The sequence below is a fragment of the Lepus europaeus genome, chromosome 7 (assembly GCF_033115175.1).
Source record: "Lepus europaeus isolate LE1 chromosome 7, mLepTim1.pri, whole genome shotgun sequence".
NCBI lineage: Eukaryota > Metazoa > Chordata > Mammalia > Lagomorpha > Leporidae > Lepus > Lepus europaeus.
The window spans coordinates 78,825,738-78,844,206 of NC_084833.1; the positions used below are offsets into that span (position 1 = coordinate 78,825,738).

The following is an 18,469-nucleotide window of genomic DNA, read 5'->3' on the forward strand; positions in this document are numbered from 1 at the left end:
CAATAGGCTATCCTCTGCCTAGCGGCGCCGGCACATCAGGTTCTAGTCCCAGTCGGGGCACCGGATTCTGTCCCGGTTGCCCCTCTTCCAGGCTAGCTCTCTGCTGTGGCCAGGGAGTGCAGTGGAGGATGGCCCAAGTACTTGGGCTCTGCACTGCATGGGAGACCAGGAGAAGCACCTGGCTCCTGCCATTGGATCAGCACGGTGCACCGGCTGCAGTGAGCCAGCTGCGGCAGCCATTGGAGGGTGAACCAACGGGAAAAGGAAGACCTTCCTCTCTGTCTCTCTCTCTCTCTCATTGTCCACTCTGCCTGTCAAAAACAAAAATAAAAATAAATAAATAAAAATAAAAAAAATAAATACTTCACTAATTTAATTGATAGCATGACATTTTATAGCATTGATAAACTAATCATTTCTCTGTTGAATTCTTTGCTTATCTTGAGTTTGTTACCACTACAAATAATTCTGCTGTGAACATCCTTATCCAGATTTGTGTGAATTTTGTAGTATGGATTCCTAGAAAAGGAATTGCTGAAGTGTATATTCTTTCAGAATTTTGATTGGCACAATCAAATGTCCTTTTAAGAAATTGTGACACATTACGCCCCTGCTAATATATAATAAAATTCTTCTTGAATATTGGAATATGTTTTAATGAAACATACCTGATAGTTATATATCTTTTGTCACAATATTTTTGATAATGAAGAATTCAGTATCTCATAGGGTAGATTTTTCTTTTTTTTGTTTTGTTTTGTTTTTTTTTTAACTTTTATTTAATGAATATAAATTTCCAGTATACAGCTTATGGATTACAATGGCTTCCCCTTCCCATAATTTCCCTCCCACCCTCAACCCTCCCCTCTCCCGCTCCCTCTCCCCTTCCATTCACATTAAGATTCATTTTCAATTCTCTTTATATACAGAAGATCAATTTAGTATAAAGATTTCAACAGTTTGCACCCACATAGAAACAGTGGCTCGTTGGTCTAGGGGTATGATCCCCGCTTAGGGTGCGAGATTTTTCTATCCTTGGCCAATTTGGATTGTTAGAAAGATGCTTACAAAACCAATTTGGGCAGTTTTTCACACCCTATGATTCTTCTCAATAAAATTCTACACCAGTTTTACAATATATTTTGTTTTACAAATATTTTGTTAGGTGCTTACTCTATAATGTGTGAGATTTAGAACAGATAGTTAAATGTGAAAAAGACATTCTCAATAATACTCTCAGTCTAACAGGAAAATCAGAAACTTAAAAGTTACTTCAAGGCCAGTGCCATGGCTCAATAGGCTAATCCTCCGCCTGTGGCGCCAGCACCCCCGGGGTTCTAGTCCCGGTCAGGGTGCCAGATTCTGTCCCGGTTGCTCCTTTTCCAGTCCAGCTCTCTGCTGTGGCCCGGGAGTGCAGTGGAGGATGGCCCAAGTCCCTGGGCCCTGCACCTGCATGGGAGACCAGGAGAAGCACCTGGCTCCTGGCTTCAGATCAGCACAGTGCACTGGCCGCAGTGGCCATTGGGGGGTGAACCAACGGAAAAGGAAGACCTTTCTGTCTGTCTCTCTCTCTCACTGTCCACTCTGCCTGTCCAAAAAAAAAAAGTTACTTCAATAAACTCTAGGATGTTCTATAACAAAAATTTATACAAAATATGGAATTACAAAGAAGAAAGAAGACATCAATTTTGAGTTTTGGGAATAATAGAAATGCTTCACATAAAACATGGTAACTTGTTATATAGAATAATTAGATATGTGTTAGGGCATGTATAAGAGAAAATGTACTCAAGGCAATGATAACAGAATGTGTTAATGGGACAACAAAAAGTAGTGTTCAAGTGTCCTTACTTTATTAGATCGGTCCTTTTTTAATATTAGTAAGCCAGTCATGTGCTGTTTCTGTATCACCACTTGCACACTGTCCCTACAGGTTAAAAATGCCATGTTAGCAGGAGCCATCGGGATCATCTTGTACTCAGATCCAGCTGACTACTTTGCCCCTGAGGTACAGCCATATCCCAAAGGATGGAATCTTCCTGGCACTGCAGCCCAGAGAGGAAATGTGTTAAACTTGAATGGTGCTGGTGACCCACTTACTCCAGGCTATCCGGCTAAAGGTAATGAATGAGCCTATCAGTTCACTGTTTTTGCAAAATATCACTTGCCTTTTTGATCAGATCAAAGCAAATAGCAAAAGAATAACATTCAAACTATCATTTTTGATTACTATTACTAGGAAATCGAAAGCATTGTCTCTTCTATTGTTTTAGTTTTAAATTTTTGTGAGGTGTGGGCTGCATTCTCCTACCTTTAGTAGAATAGAGGTCAGAAACACAGATCCTCATACCCAGAGGAATATGGCTGTTCTCAAGGTAGAATTAGGTTTTCTGAATTCCCTAAGGAATTCACTCTTTAGATAATATATTCTTATTTTTAAAAATACCAATGAGTTTTCTAATTAGTGCTATTTAAAATATAAAATTTGAGAAGTTTTGATATATGTGAAACCATCTCCCACAAGCCAGACCCCCCCCAAAAAAATACATCCATTACTGCAAAATAAGTTTTCTGTCATCTCTTTAGAATCCTTTTCTTTCAACTCTTCCTGCCTGTACCCCTGTCGACCCCCTACCCACTCACACCATCTACATCAATGGTTCATTTTGCTATTGCTGACTAGAATTCCATTGAATAGCTATACCAAAATTTGTTTATCTTTTTGCTTTTTGCACATTTGTGTCACTTTCAGTCTCATAGCTATTACATATAAGTGTATCACAAGCTTTGTACAAATTATGTGTGTATGTATACTTTTTAAAAAATATTTATTTATTTATTTGAAAATCAGAGTTATACAGAGAGAGAAGGAGAGGCAGAGAGAGAGAGAGATAGAGAGAAGGGAAGAGATAGAGAGACAGAGAGAGAGAGAGAGGTCTTCCATCCACTGGTTCACTCCCCAATTGGCTGCAAGGGCTGGAGCTGTGCCGATCTGAAGCCAGGAGCCAGGAGCTTCTTTTGGGTCTCCCATGCGGGTTCAGAGGCCCAAGGACTTGGGCCATCTTCTACTGCTTTCTCAGGCCATAGCAGAGAGCTGGATCAGAAGTGAAGCAGCCAGAACTCAAACTGGTGCCCATATGAGAAGCCGGCACTGCAGGCGGCATCTTTACCTGCTACACCACAGCGCTGGCCCTGTATACTTTTTATTTCTCTTGAGTAAATACTTGGAAGTAGAACTGCTGGGTAATTGCGTAGATGGATGTTTAACTTTCTAAGATATTTTCCAGTTGTTTTCCAAAGCAACTGTTCCGTATTACATTCCAACAGGAGTGTATGAGTGTTCCAGTTGCTGCGTCCAGCAACACTTAATATGACAATCTTTATTTTTTATTATTTGAGAGGCAGAGAGATAGAGATGGAGACAGAGAGAGCTCACTTCTGCTGGTTCATTCCCCAGATGCCTACAATAGCTGGAGCAAAGCCAGACTGAAGCCAGGAACTGGCCACTCAATACAGATCACATGCTTGCATTGGTAGGGACTTAACTACCTGAAGAATCACCTGCTGCCTCCCAGGGCATACATTACCAGAAGCTGGAACTGATATCAAAGCCAGACTTGAACTCAGGCATTCCTGTATTTGGATGCAGTGTCCCAGGCATTGTCTTAATAGCTAGGCTAAACGTCTACCCCAATGTAGCAATCATTTAAATGTTCTAATAGGTAATTCTTCCAATTTATAAACTTCTCCCTTTCAAAATGTTTGTAGCTATTCTTGGTCCTTTCTGTGTGAATTGTAGAACTAATTTGGTAATTTCTACCAAAAAGACTTTCTAGGAATTTAACTGGGATTAAATGAAATGTATATGCTCAATCTGACTTGCCCCAAATGGTAGAGTTAGAAATCTGCCAGGGGATTCCAATTTAATCCCATTAAGGTGGCATGTACCAATGCCATCTCACTAGTCCAAGTGATCAATTTTAGTTCAGAATTGATCACAATGATAGATCTAAGAGTCAAAGGGATCACATAAACAAGACTAGTGTCTGCAAATACTAACTGATAGAATTAAAAAGGAGAGAATGATCCAACATGGGAAGCGGGATACACAGCAGACTCATAGAATGGCAGATGTCCTAAACAGCACTCTGACCTCAGAATCAGCCCTTAAGGCATTTGGATCTGGCTGAAGAGCCCATGAGAGTATTGTAGGCATGGAAAGCCAAGACACTCTGGAAAAAAAGAAAAAAAATCCCATGAGATCCCAGTGGAAAGAATGGGCCATCAAAGCAGAAGGTACCTTTCTCTGAAGGGAGGAGAGAACTTCCACTTTGACTATGACCTTGTCTAAATAAGATCGGAGTTGGTGAACTCAAAAGGCTTCCATGGCCTTGGCAACTCATGACAAGAGCCTAGGGTGATTACTGACGCCATAAACAAGAGTGTCAATTGCTAAATCAACAACAGGAGTCACTGTGCACTTACTCCCCATGTAGGATCTCTGTCCTTAATGTGTTGTACAATGTGAATTAATGCTATAACTAGTACTCAAACAGTACTTTACACTTTGTGTTTCTGTGTGGGTGCAAACTGTTGAAATCTTTACTTAATATATACTAAATTGATCTTCTGTATATAAAGATAATTGAAAATTAATCTTGATGTGAATGGAAGGGGAGAGGGATCTGGAGATGGGATGGTTGCAGATGGGAAGGAAGTTATGGGGGAGAAAAAGCCATGATAATCCAAAAGCTGTACTTTGGAAATTTATATTTATTAAATAAAAGTTAAAAAAATACACATACATTCAAAATAAATGAAATATATAGACTAATTTGAGGAGAACTGATTTCTTAGAAACACTGATCAGAATACACTGGATCAGAAGCAGAGTAACCAGGACCTGAATTAGAGCTCAAATAGCACATGCGGGTGTTGCAAGCTGTGGCTCAACCCAGTGCACCACAAAGCTGACCTCAGCAGTCAGTTATTTTATAAAGATACTTAATAATGATGATAATAATAATAATCCTTTGATCTGGCTTCCTGCTAATGTGCTTGGGAAAGCAGCGGAAAATGGCTGAAGTACCTGGGTCCCTGCCACACATGTGGGAGACCAACATGGAGTTCTAGGCTTCTAGCTTTCACCTTGCCCAGCCTGGCCCATGGCAGCCATTTGAGGAATGAGCAGATGAAAGATCTCTCCTTCTCTCCCTTTCTCCCTCTCTCTTTGTCACTCTTTCTGTCTCTGTTACTCTGCTTTCCAAATAAAAAACAAAGAAGGAGAAAATCTTGTAATAGAACTATTGTTTCACATTTTTTATCATTATTAAATTGCTTCAAATATGAAGGTAATTTCTGTCTCTTTTTCTCCATCTTTTTTGAAAGCCCCAGTCCCAGTGAGATTTTAAGGCTGGCAATACTTTTCAATCTACCTTTAAAGAGAATGCTGTGTTACTGTGAATAAGATATTTATCATTAATTCCCAAGATCTTACAAATTTCCTTTGTTTATTTTTTCCAATCATTTCTAGTTTCAAAATCTGGAACACATTTTCCAGATATCTGGTTAGCTGGAGCTTCTACAAGAATACAAGATATCTTTGAGGAAATAAAATATTCTTAAAATTCAAGAGAATTATGCAGACTGCCAAAACAAATTTGGGAAACTGTAATCTCAGTAATTGATTTTACCTTAATGTATGAATGATTTAAACCTTACTGTTGATCAAATAGGCTGTATTAAGTAACAGGATAGTTGGACTTTTGGGTAACTTTTAATTTTGCTTTAATTGCAAATGTGTAGTGAATCTGAAGTAGTATTAAAAGAAATTCCTGAATACCTCTTGTTCATATTACTCAATTGTTTCCACTTATGCGCTTGATTTTACAGAGTATACTTTCAGACTTAATGTTGAAGAAGGAGTGGGAATTCCCCAAATACCTGTACATCCCATTGGATATAATGATGCAGAAATACTATTACGGTATAGTTTCCTACTTAGATATGAGATTAAGATATTTCAAATGAGAGTGTCAATTTTCTAATCAAAAACCAATATAATTATATTAAAGGTAAAGTAATTCTGGAAGTAAGAATGATGGAACATACCACCTTAAAAATTTTTTTTAATGTATTTATTTGAGAGGCAGAGAGAGAGAGAGAGAATACACTCATGCACAGGCTGACTTCTCAAGCCAGGGACTAAACCCAAGTCTCCCATGTGGGTGGCAGGAACCCAATTACTTGAGTCATCACTGCTGTTCCTAGAATGCATTAGCAGGAGGCTGGCATCAGGAGCTATAGCGAAGTATCCAGTTTAAGTACTCTGACTTGGGACACGATCATCTTAACTGCCATCTTAACCACTAGGCTAAATGCCCACACCCATACAATTTTTTTTTTATTCCACAGAAAATGAGAAGTGAATTTAGTGACTAAGAAATAATACTGTGCTCTGTTGGCCACAAATGAAATGGTCAAATGTTCCAAGAAGAAATGAATACTAGTTTGAGATTTTTCAAGTGGTTGGATTTTCTTAGATATCCCTTAAATAAATATTTATACTTGGCCTATAATTCAAATTATGATAATGCCCGACAAGTACTAGAGATGTGACCTGTACCAGTGGCTTTATCTTTCTTTAATCAGTTTTCTTATCTATAAAATGAAGATAGTAATTGTTTCTCCCCAGTAGTGTGACTTTGACTTCAGATATGTGAAGTACTTAGTGCAGTATCTAGGATAGGGTGCACAACATTTTCTATTATTATTTTCTGTAACTGATGTTGCTTATTTAATCCCAACTTCCATTTTTAAAATGTTTTGTTTTATATAAAGGGAACAAATTTCATGTTTCAATATACAGTTTTAAGAGCATGATACTTCCCGCTCTACCCTCTCTCATTCCTACCCCCCCTCCTTGTGTCTGTATTAGCACAGCTTAATAATTGCTTCAGCAAATGACTACAATGTTATCAGCAGCTTCTTTGCAAGTTAATTTCTCTCCCTTTACAGTCATGAATTAAGATTTCTTGCACCCAATGGTTCCCCATATAAGTAGTAAGGCCAAGAGTAAAAAGGCTAGTTCTTTTTTTTAAGATTCATTTATTTATTTTAAAGGTAGAATCACAGAGAGAAAAGGAGAGACAGAGAGAGGTCTTCCATACACTGGTTCACTTGCCAGATGGCTGCAACAGCCAGGGCTGGGCCAGGCTAAAGCCAGGAGCCAGGAGCTTCTTCCAGATCTCCCATGTGCATGCAGAAGCCCAAGCAGTTGGGCCATCCTCTTCTTTCCCAGGCATGTTAGTAGGGAGCTGGACGGAAAGCAGTACAGCTGATATTTGAACTGGCCCTCATCTGGGATGCTGGCGTTTCAGGCAGCGGCTTTACCTGCTATACCACAACACTGTCCCCAAAAGGCTGGTTCTGTCCATCTTCCGTTACTGTTCTATTTTTTTTCTTTCCTTAGTACGTATCACTAGCATGTTCTATATTTATTTATCTCAGTTATAGCTCTGTCACTAGAATGTAAGCCTCACAGGGAGGAGGTTGTTTTTACAGAAACTTAATGAATGATCAATAAATATTTCTTAAATATATGAATGAAATATTATCTCATCTTCAAACTTCATGGTTTGTCCTTGGAAATTGTGATGCTCAGCCTTTTTCTGTTATTTTCATGTTCTCTTGACAGCTATTTGGGAGGAACTGCTCCACCAGATGAGAGCTGGAAGGGAACTCTTAACGTGGGTTACAGAATCGGGCCTGGCTTTGTAGGCAGTGATTCTTTCAGGTAATGTGGTATTATTTTAATAGCCTGGAAAAGTTTTGTGTTTTAATGTAAAAATGTTAAGATAACTGTTCTGTGAGGAATATTTTGCTTATCTCTTTCTCTGTTTCATTAGTGAACAACTGATTTTTTAAGATTTAAACAATACTTAAACTATTGGATTATTCCAATAGTGATATCAATATTAGTTTCATAGGGTTTCAAAAATTATTACATTTGAGTTAGAGATTTAATGCTTTAAGTAATTTTTTTTTTAGTTCTGCCTTCACTGAAAGGTTTTAAAACAATTTTCAAAATCTATGCATGGAAACTCAAGATGAACTCAAGGAAGGGGTTAGAAAAGAAAGGCGCCAACATTTAATGATCGTTTACTGTGAGTTTCTAAGGCAAGCAGGAGATAAAGGTGGCAAGATCACCTTGTACAGTGCTGTGACACAGCAGGGTCTGCTCAGAACCTTAAGGAATTGAATTTACCTGAAATGCAGGAGGAGAGGAAAATGTTAACACTGACACATCAAAGAAGATGTAGCTGTTTTTATTAAACTAGGTTTATTAAATCACATTATTTCCTCACAATTTACTTTGACTAGATGAACTAAAACTCTTAGAATGTTTTTTAGTTTTTGTAGGAATATTTTTATTCCAATATATTTACACTATTAGAAGTTCACCTTTTTTACTATATGAGAATTTTAGAAATATTTGATTTCTGTCTTTACTTTCATAATTCAATCAGAATAGAGTTCATTTAATTTAAGTTTACTATCTATTTTATTTATACTCTCAAGAGGTAGGAAAATATAACATACACAGTGAAAGGTAATGGCCTTTCTGTTTTACAAACATAAAATTATACAAACAGAGAAAACACACAAGGTGTCCTCAGAAGGTTCATGGAAGATGCCCATTATGAAAAACTATGTGTGGATTTTTAAACTCTTTGCACCAAAATATTTCAGTTCCACTTTCCATGAATTTTTAAAGCTATCTTCAAAAAACTATTTTTATTTATTTATGTATTTTGGAATGCCAGAGGGACAGATATTTTCCATCCACTGGTTCACTCCTCAGTGTCCACAAAAGCTGAGGCCAGGCATGGCTGTAACAACGAGCTGAGAATTCAATCCAAGTCTATGAATGGGTGGCAGGGACCCAAGTACTTGAGTTATCACCTGCCAACACCCAGAGTAGGCGTTAGCAGAAAGCAGAAATGGAGAGTGTGGGCACAACTCTAATCCAGGCTCTCTGATATAGGATGAGGGTGTTCCGAGGGGCAGCTAAAACACTGCCCCAAATGCCTGCCCCTACAAACTTTTTGGGAGTGACTGTCATTAGCTTCAGTTCTATGATTTCAGTCACAGTTCAAGGAAAACTCAGAAATATAAAAATTCCAATGTCAGGGACCGTGTTATGGCATAACAGATAAAATTGCCACCTGCAGTGCCAGCATCCTATATGGGCTCTGGTTCAAGGCCTGGCTGTTCTACTTCTGATCCAGCTCTCTACTGTGGCCTGGGAAAGCAGTGGAAGATGATCCAAGTGCTTGGGTCCCTTCACCCGCATGGGAGACTCAGAGGAAGCTGCTGAGCTTCTTCTGCGTGTTCTTTGTGGGTGCAGGGGCCCAAGGTCTTGGGCCATCCTCAGCTGCTTTCTCAGGCACATTATTAGGGAGCTGGAATGGAAGTGGAGCAGCCAGAATGCACCAGCACTCATAGGGATGCTTGTCCTCCAGGCCGGGGCATTAACCCGCTGTACCACAGCTCAGGCCCCTCACTGTCATTCTTAAAGTCATCACCCAGACATTTTTTTTTTTAACAAGGTCCATTCATACTGGTACTTCCATCATCTGGCAAAAAGCACCTGAACAGCCAGAATTAATGTAAAGACACACATCCAAATAACAGGACTATGCTTTTCCTTTTGTTCCATAATAGGCTGTCTTACTTATTTTGTAAATAACTATTTGAAAATTTTAGAATGAATAACCCAGGTATTTTGAAAAACAGAATATTTTGAATTACTATAAATATCAAAAATAAACTATCAAGGAAAAAGAACGTAAAATATTCATCTTATTTAAAAATTCAACTTTAAGCATCTGCTTAAGTATGCAAGAGTAAATTGTTGTGATGTCTGTAACTGCCTTACAAGTGGTTCAATAGTGTTGACAGTTATTACACTTAGATGGTGAGTATATGAGAGTTCATCATCCTAAGTACAGTTTTCCATAGTTTTGATATTTTTTTTTCACAATAAGATATTGAAATAAATATAGACATAATGCCCTATCCAAACTAATTTATTCCTTCCGGAATTTTAGGAAGGTTAGAATGCATGTTCACAACATCAATAAAATTACAAGAATTTACAATGTCATTGGAACTATCACAGGATCTGTGGAACCTGGTGAGTCTTCAAACTTTTTAAAAACATTTGGTTTTTACAGATATTAAAGGGTAACATGATAAATTTCAGACATGACTGATGCTTTTTCTGGTTGATTTGAAACTATTAAATTTTGGGAAGAAAGTGTACAACTCTGAAGGAATGTTTTTACTTTATCTTTTTTTAACATTTTATTTATTTATTTGAGAGGTAGAGTCACAGACAATGAGAGGAAGAGACATCCTTCCACTGGTTCACTCCCCAAATGTCTGCAATGGCTGGAGCTGTGCCAATCCGAAGCCAGGAGGCAGGAGCTTCATCCTAGTCTCCCATGCGTGTGCAAAGGCCCAAGCACCTGGGCCATCTTCCATTGCTTTCCCAGGCCATAGCAGAGAGCTGGACTGGAAGAGGAGCAGCTGGGACTAGAACCGGCGCCCACATGGGATGTCGGTGCCACAGGCAGAGGATTAACCTACTGCCCTACTGCGCCATGGCACCAGCCCCAGGAATGTTTTTACTTTATAATGTTAATTTTTTCTATGGAAGAAATGGAAGGAGAAGAAAGTTTAATTTTAAAACACGAATTACAAATATTTATAATGTGTTTAAAAAGTTGTAGTTTTTTTGAGTACACTGTCTTCTCCAGACAGGTATGTTATTCTGGGAGGTCACCGGGACTCCTGGGTGTTTGGAGGTATTGACCCAACCAGTGGGACTGCTGTTTTGCAAGAAATTGCCCAGAGTTTTGGAAAACTGATAACTAAAGGTAAATAACATTCCAACGGTAGGTGATGTTAGAAAGTGACTGGCCTAATTTTCCTATATTTTTAGGCAGGTGTATCTAACCATGTATGTTCACAATGATTACAGGTTGGAGGCCTAGAAGAACTATCATTTTTGCCAGCTGGGATGCAGAAGAATTTGGACTTCTGGGTTCCACGGAATGGGCTGAGGTAGGACAGACAGAAAAGGTTCCTATTCCCTTCTTGGTCAGCAGGGGAGAAGTATATATATCTCAGGATGATCACAAATAGATCCTATTGTCTGATAGAATCATAATTTGGAGAATGATTCAAGAGAACTTAAGGAACACAGTTTGACTTTACTTTTCCAGCAAAATCCAGTAAAATGTACTTTTACACCTAGTTTGGCTAAATAGAATACCTTCTTGTTGCTAGACCTCTAATAAATGTATTCATTCTTGTCAAGATCTTTGTTAGTTTCTATTTGAATTTTTTGGTGAAAAATAAGTTGAATCAGAAAGCTCAAATATCCCCAAATTTCCCAAATTAGGAAACTGTTTTAATCAATTAACTGATCTAGGAACTGGTACAGATCCTTGGAATTTATCTTCACATTTCTGAGGATTCTGTGCAGTTTTTCCATCTGAAAAACAGCATAAGATATTCTGTTAAGTTCATTATATTTTGATTATAATTTAACATTTAGATTCTGTATATAATTGCAACCATAGGTAAATTTTACCACTCACAACAGATGTGTGCCTGATTGTTAATAAATTGACTTCTTTTGTAATTTCAGAGGTGTTTCCTTTCCCTTTCAGATATAATTGTTTTCACTTGTCATGTGCTCTTAATTTTTTTTTTCTGTCTTTCTCCTAGACCTCTTTTCTTTCTTCTTCCCTTAGCCTCTCTGTTCAGTAATCTCTAAGTTCTTAAATGTATAAGGTAAGCTAATACATTGTATAAAGGTAGGTACACTGTGTAAGTACTTACTTTCCCTTCACTATCTGCTGTTTATCATTTATGAGTTCAGATTTACAGAGTTGTATTAAACATGGTATATGTGTAATGGCATTATGTTTAGTTTTTAAATGTTTTTCTGTTGATGCATTTCCTCTTATATTACTTTAAATTAAGAATAAAATAAATTTGGGACGGCGCCGTGGCTCACTTGGTTAATCTTCTGCCTGCGGCACGGGCATCCCATATGGGCACCGGGTTCTAGTCCCGGTTGCTCCTCTTCCAGTCCCACTCTCTGCTGTGGCCCAGGAGGGCAAAGGAGGATGACCCAAGTGCTTGGGCGCCTGCACCCACGTGGAAGACCAGGAAGAAGCACCTGGCTCCTGGCTTCGGATCAGCGCAGCACCGACCATAGCAGCCATTTGGGGAGTGAACCAACAGAAGGAAGACCTTTCTCTCTCTCTCTCTCTCTCACTGTCTAACTCTATCTGTCAAACAAATAAAAAATATTAATAATATAAATCAAACAAATGCAGGTGTACATTCATACATACACAGCTACTTCTCTGATATCACTTATCCTTTGTTCATTCCGTTTACCTTACAAATTTTTATTCTTAAATTGGTACCATAAATATACATTTTGGAAGTAGAACATCAATTTAGATGAATAAAATTTCATTCATAAGGTCACTTACTATTGGAAATACATATAATTTTTTGTTATACACACATGCATACATCTATTTTTTTTAAATTTCAGCAGATTAAAATAAAGATTTAAAAATCTAAGGTAAAATTAATAAGCATGTTTTTCATTAATTTACATACATGTGGATTAAAAGACAATTTCAATACTCTTTCTAGTTTTCTACTACCAGATAGCAGATTCTTTATTATATTTAGCTTCTTCATTTTCACTATAAACCTATTATAATGTAAATTATGACCTTATATCTAGTAAAATGGAAGCATCATGTTCACATCTGTGTGACTACTTTAGTCTATTTTTCTTGAATCTGTATATTTGTGCACGTGTGTGTGTGTGTGTGAGAGAGAGAGAGAGTCTTGGTTTTGTTCTAATCTGTCCCTCCTTTAATCCCTCTAATTGTCCCTGTCCTCTAATCCTCTTTACATTATTTTACTTCTTCACTTTTTGAATAAATTTAGATCAGTGGAAATTTTTTATTTATCACCATTAAAATGATAACTTTACTTGTATATCCCCATAGTGGATCTCAAAGTTCAGTGTACATAAAGATTGATCACCAGGGACCTCTGTTAGAAAATACAGATTTCTAAGCCTTACTATGAGTAATTCTGATTCATTAGTTGGGGGCTGGCCCCAAAATCTGGGGACCTCATCTTTGCATATGCTGATGGAGAGAATCAAGGAGCCATTTTCTTTTAAAAATTCATTTATATAATTGAAAGAGTTACCCAGAGAGAGGAGAGGCATTGAGAGAGAGAGAGAGAGAGAGAGAGAGAGAGAGAGAGAGAGGTCTTCCATCCACTGGTTCATTCCCCAGATGGCCACAAGGGCCGGAGCTGTGCTGATTGAAAGCCAGGAGCCAGGAGCTTCTTCTGGGTCTCCCACGTGGGTGCAGGGACCCAAAGACTTGGGCCATCCTCTGCTGCTTTCCCAGGCCATAGCAGAGAGCTGGATCAGAAATGGAGCAGCCGGGTCTTGAACCAGCACCCATATGGGATGCCGGCACCTCAGGCCAGGGTGTTAACCCGCTGCACTACAGCGCCAGCCCCAAGGAGCCATATTTTGAAAATACTTGCTTTGAAACTCTCTGCTGTTCCTATAAACTGTAGCCAATCTTTCATGATACTTTCTTAATTGCATTAATGTCAGTCAACAAGCTATAAGCATTTTTTTAAGAAATTATAGTCTCAGGTAGGTACAAGTATTTGATTCATGAGGGTACTTTCTATATACTTCTTCACAAAATTATTTTGCTTATATTTCACAATTATAAATACTGTGAATAAAATAACAATTTTGCTTTAACTGTAGGAAAATGCAAAAATACTCCAGGAGAGAAGCATTGCTTATATCAACTCAGATTCATCTATAGAAGGTAACTTACATTTTAATTTAAAATAAATTATCAAAAGTTAAATTTTGTTTCAGGGTGGACATTGGGCATAGTGATTAAGACACTGTGTGGGACATCTGCACCCAATATCAGAGCAACTGGGTTTGAGTCCCAGCTTCACTCTTGATTTCAGCTTCATGTTAATGAACACCCTTGGTAGAAGAAGGTGCTGGCTCAAATGGTTGAGTCTTACCACTCAAGTGGGACAACCAAATTGATTTCCCAGCTCCTGACTTTGGCCTGATCCAGCTCCCACTGTTGCAGGCATTTGAGTTGTGAACCACAGATAGGAGATCTCTTTGCTTCCTGTCTGTCTGTGAGCACACACTCTGTCTGCCTTTCAAATAAATAAAATAAATAGAAAATGTTAAAGAATTTTTATTTTATGTGACTTATTAATGTTATGTTTTATTGTTATATATACATATGACATATGAAGACTTAAATTGAGCAAGAAATATACCATTTATGGTAACTTTGAAATAATCCTATAATTGAATGTCATTGAAATAATCCTAGAATTGAAAACTTGGGACTTAATTGATTAAGGTGGTTAATATCCTTTTAGCCTGTAAATGACTAAAGATTAACTGCTTCAGATATCCTTGGCAATAATTTTCCATTTTAGCACAGAGAAAATAATTACGTTTATATGAAGCCAAGACATTGTGGCAAAAAAAAAAAAAAATGACCTAAATGAAAGATTTCTGTGAGTGAGATCCCAGCGGAAAGTATGGGCCATTAAAGAAGGCAGTACCTTTCTCTGAAAAGAGGAGAGAACTTCTACTTTGACTATGGCCTTGTCTAAATAAGATCAGAGTTGGTGAACTCAAGAGGCTTCCATAGCCTTGGCAGCTCATGACAAGAGCCTTGGGTGATTATTGACATCATAAATAAGAGTGTCAGTTGTTAAATCAACAACGGGAGTCACTGTGCACCTGCTCCCCATGTAGGACCTCTGCCCTTAATGTGTTGTACTATATGAATTAATGGTAAAACTACTACTCAAATAGTACTCTATACTTTGTGTATCTTTGTGGGTGCAGTTTGTTGAAATCTTTACTTAGTATATGCTAAGTTGATCTTCTGTATATAAAGATAATTGAAAATGAATCTTGATGTGAATGGAATGGGAGAGGGATCTGGAGATGGGATGGTTGTGGGTGGGAGGGAGGTTATGGGGGGAAAAGCTGCTATACTTCAAAAGTTGTACTTTGGAAATTTATATTTATTAAATAAAAGTTGAAAAAAAATTTAAAAATTACATTCATATGAATCAATATGATTCATAACCAAGCCATGAGTTCATGTTGCTAGTGATTTTTTTGGTATGCTCACTATTTAAAACTTCAGTATTAACCACATCCTTTCTATGGAGATGTTAAATAAATTTGCTAAAATATTTCAGAAGAAGGATTTCACAGAATATGTCATACAGAAATATTTCCTTTTTTTATTGGAATGAATTTGAAATAAGCTCAAACTACAAACTTTCTTTTGAGTCTGATATATGACCTTTGTGTCTCTAGACTTTCAATTGCATTGTGATTATTTCTAGATAAGTATCAGAACATAGTTATATGACATGTTCATGTGTGACGTATTACTATGTACTGTTGAATTGAATGAAAGAATAAGGAAGGAATGTGGCAGCCCTACCACTTCCTTTGCCAAAGTCAACTTAAGAGCTTCTGTGTTTAAGAGGACCTTATAATCACTATGAGAGCTGCTGTCTTAGCAACTAGAATCTGCCTGGACCACCTTCTGTGCAAAATATGTGCTATAGTCTATCAAGAAGAACTATTCCCATCCCGTTTTGGTCCTTGGGAATGGTGGCTTCAATTTGAAGACTATTAGGTCTTGTTGAAAATTAGAAAGCAAATTAGAATTAAATATAGTTGGTATTTCATCTGGAAGTGTGTAACAATACTCTATGTTTTATTTATTTTCAGGCAATTATACTCTAAGAGTTGACTGTACACCCCTTCTTTACCAATTGGTGTATAAACTGACAAAAGAGGTACATAAAGACGCCTATCTTAATATGTTCTTTGATGTATAGATAAATGAATAACATTTTCTTCCCCACTTATTCAAAGGCACTTATTTTGAAACTAGTGACAGAATCTAACTATATAAATAACAAGTAAAAACCAAACCTTTAATGCACTGTTTACATATGTTACATAATTATGAAGATAGTGTCATCAGTCTCATTGTTCTAGCAATAGTGCTTATTAATAATTGTACATGTATGGCCGGCGCCGTGGCTCAATAGGCTAATCCTCCACCTTGTGGCGCCAGCACACCGGGTTCTAGTACCGGTCGGGGCACCAGATTCTGTCCCGGTTGCCCTTCTTTCAGGCCAGCTCTCTGCTGTGGCCCGGGAGTGCAGTGGAGGATGGCCCACATGCTTGGGCCCTGCACCCCTTTGGAGACCAGGGGAAGCACCTGGCTCCTGGCTTAAGATCAGCGCGGTGCGCCGGCCGCAGTGGCCATTGGAGGGTGAACCAATGGCAAAGGAAGACCTTTCTCTCTGTCTCTCTCTCTCTCACTGTCCACTCTGCCTGTCAAAAAAAAATAATAATTGTTCATGTAGGTATAATATATAGGGTATATAATGTTAACCTGACAGAGGTACTTTGATGTAGTGGAAGGAACACTGAACTGGAATAAAAAAGCATTGAGTTCAAAGATTGCTTTGACTACTCATTTACTCAACAAATATTCATTGAGTGGTTACTATTTGTCAGGGCCTGTAAAATGAATTCTAGCTGCAAAAATGATAACAGGACAAGGTCATTGAATCAAAATATTTTTAATCTGGGGGGGAGTGGAAGATTACAACTCACTAGAGCAATTGCCACTGTATGCAATTATATATAACAGTTATGGAATAGAGAATCTAAAATCTCAGGATATCCAGGGGAAGTTGGGAAGCATAAGAGGCTAACAGAATAATTAATACTCAGACTATCAAATGGAAGGATGTATAAGGGAAAGTTCATTCTAAGAAGGAAAAAAAAGAAGAAGAAATAAAAGAGCATATTTCCTGACCAGAATGTAGCTCAGATGGCCTAAGTGTAAGATCTGGAAAATATAAGAGAAAGGGTATGAAAGAGGCCAAGGAGTTTAGGAATCTGATGGTAGAGAAATTATGAAAAAAAAATTAATTAATTATTTGAAAGGTAGTGCAACAGAGAGAGAGCGAGTTCTTCCATCTGCTAGTTCAATAATCAAGTGGCCACAACTGCCAGGTCTGGGCCAAGCCAAAATCAGGAGCGAAGAGCTCCATCCCTGTCTGCCACGTTGGTGGCAGGGGCTCACATACTTGTGTTATCTTCTGCTGCCTTCCCAGAAACATTAGCAGGGATCTGGATTGGAAGTGGAACTGCTGGGACTAGAACCAGCACTCTGATGTGGGATGCAGGCATTGAAAGCTGCAGCTTAACCTGCTACTCCAAACACTGGCCCCGATTATGAAAGAACTTGAAACAAGGTTGTTAACTAGTGTAAGTCAGAGTAGTGAAAAGATTTAATAGTATTAAGTCTAAAGTCAAAATGCAAATCATTCTGCATGTTTGCTTTTCCATAGGAATTTTAAATGCTATAAATGTAAACAATATGCTGAAAAACTAGGGCATGCTGAATCTCTAGAAATTACATAATCTGCTCTTTTAATATCTATATACTTAATTTAGTTGTCTGCTATAGAATTTACTTACATAAATGTTTGCTTCTAAGCCTGTGTTAGACAATAGTGTAAAGAAGGTATCACTTTTCTCTAGGTACTATTTCCTAATCTCCCTTATTCTTGCTCCTTCCTTTTTTTTGCTAATTATCTTTATTTTTTAAAAAGATTTATTTATTTATTTGTAAGTCAGAGGTACACAGAGAGAGAAAGAGAGGCAGAGAGAGAAGGAGAGGCAGAGAGAGAGGGCTTCCATCTGCTGCTTCACTCCCCAATTGGCCGCAATGGCCAGAGCTGTGCCCATCTGAAGCCAGGAGCTTCTTGCAGGTCTCCCACATGGGTGCAGGGTCCCACAGTGTTAGGCCATCTACCAGTGCTTTCCCAGGCCATAGCAGAGAGCTGGACAGGAAGTACAGCAGCTGGGACTCGAACTGGCACCCACATGGGATGCCGGCACTGCAGGCGGCGGCTTTGCTTGCTACGCCACAGTGCTGGCCCCGCTAATTATCTTTAAAAACTAAGCAAAAGTGGTCTCATTATCCTCATCAAAACACTCTCACCATCTTCAGTAGTTTATGTCCTCTATTCTTTCATTAGAATATCCCATAAAATCACCTTATATAAAAATCAATCAGTAAGAAAAACCCTTTTTGGGAGACCACTTTTCAGGATCTGCATTTAGGAACTCTGTTGTCCTAGAGAGGTTGTAAAGAGCAGCCTTTGATGTCAGAGATGAGAATTTGAGGGCTGATAAGGAAGAGAGGTTTGTGTTTCTTTGAACAAAAGCAAATGT

At 38.2% G+C, this 18,469-nt stretch overlaps 1 protein-coding gene across 3 annotated transcripts in view; it reads left to right on the forward strand.

The window, feature by feature from the left end:
* Positions 1–18,469, forward strand: part of NAALAD2 (N-acetylated alpha-linked acidic dipeptidase 2) — a 55,463-nt gene that overhangs the window by 15,573 nt on the left and 21,421 nt on the right. For all 3 annotated transcript variants that reach the window (XM_062196854.1, XM_062196855.1, XM_062196856.1), the window contains exons 6-13: positions 1,934–2,120; positions 5,893–5,986; positions 7,697–7,795; positions 10,113–10,198; positions 10,824–10,943; positions 11,048–11,130; positions 13,904–13,967; positions 15,938–16,005. In XM_062196854.1, coding sequence (XP_062052838.1) covers positions 1,934–2,120; positions 5,893–5,986; positions 7,697–7,795; positions 10,113–10,198; positions 10,824–10,943; positions 11,048–11,130; positions 13,904–13,967; positions 15,938–16,005 — 801 coding nt within the window. The remainder of the gene's footprint in view (positions 1–1,933; positions 2,121–5,892; positions 5,987–7,696; positions 7,796–10,112; positions 10,199–10,823; positions 10,944–11,047; positions 11,131–13,903; positions 13,968–15,937; positions 16,006–18,469) is intronic.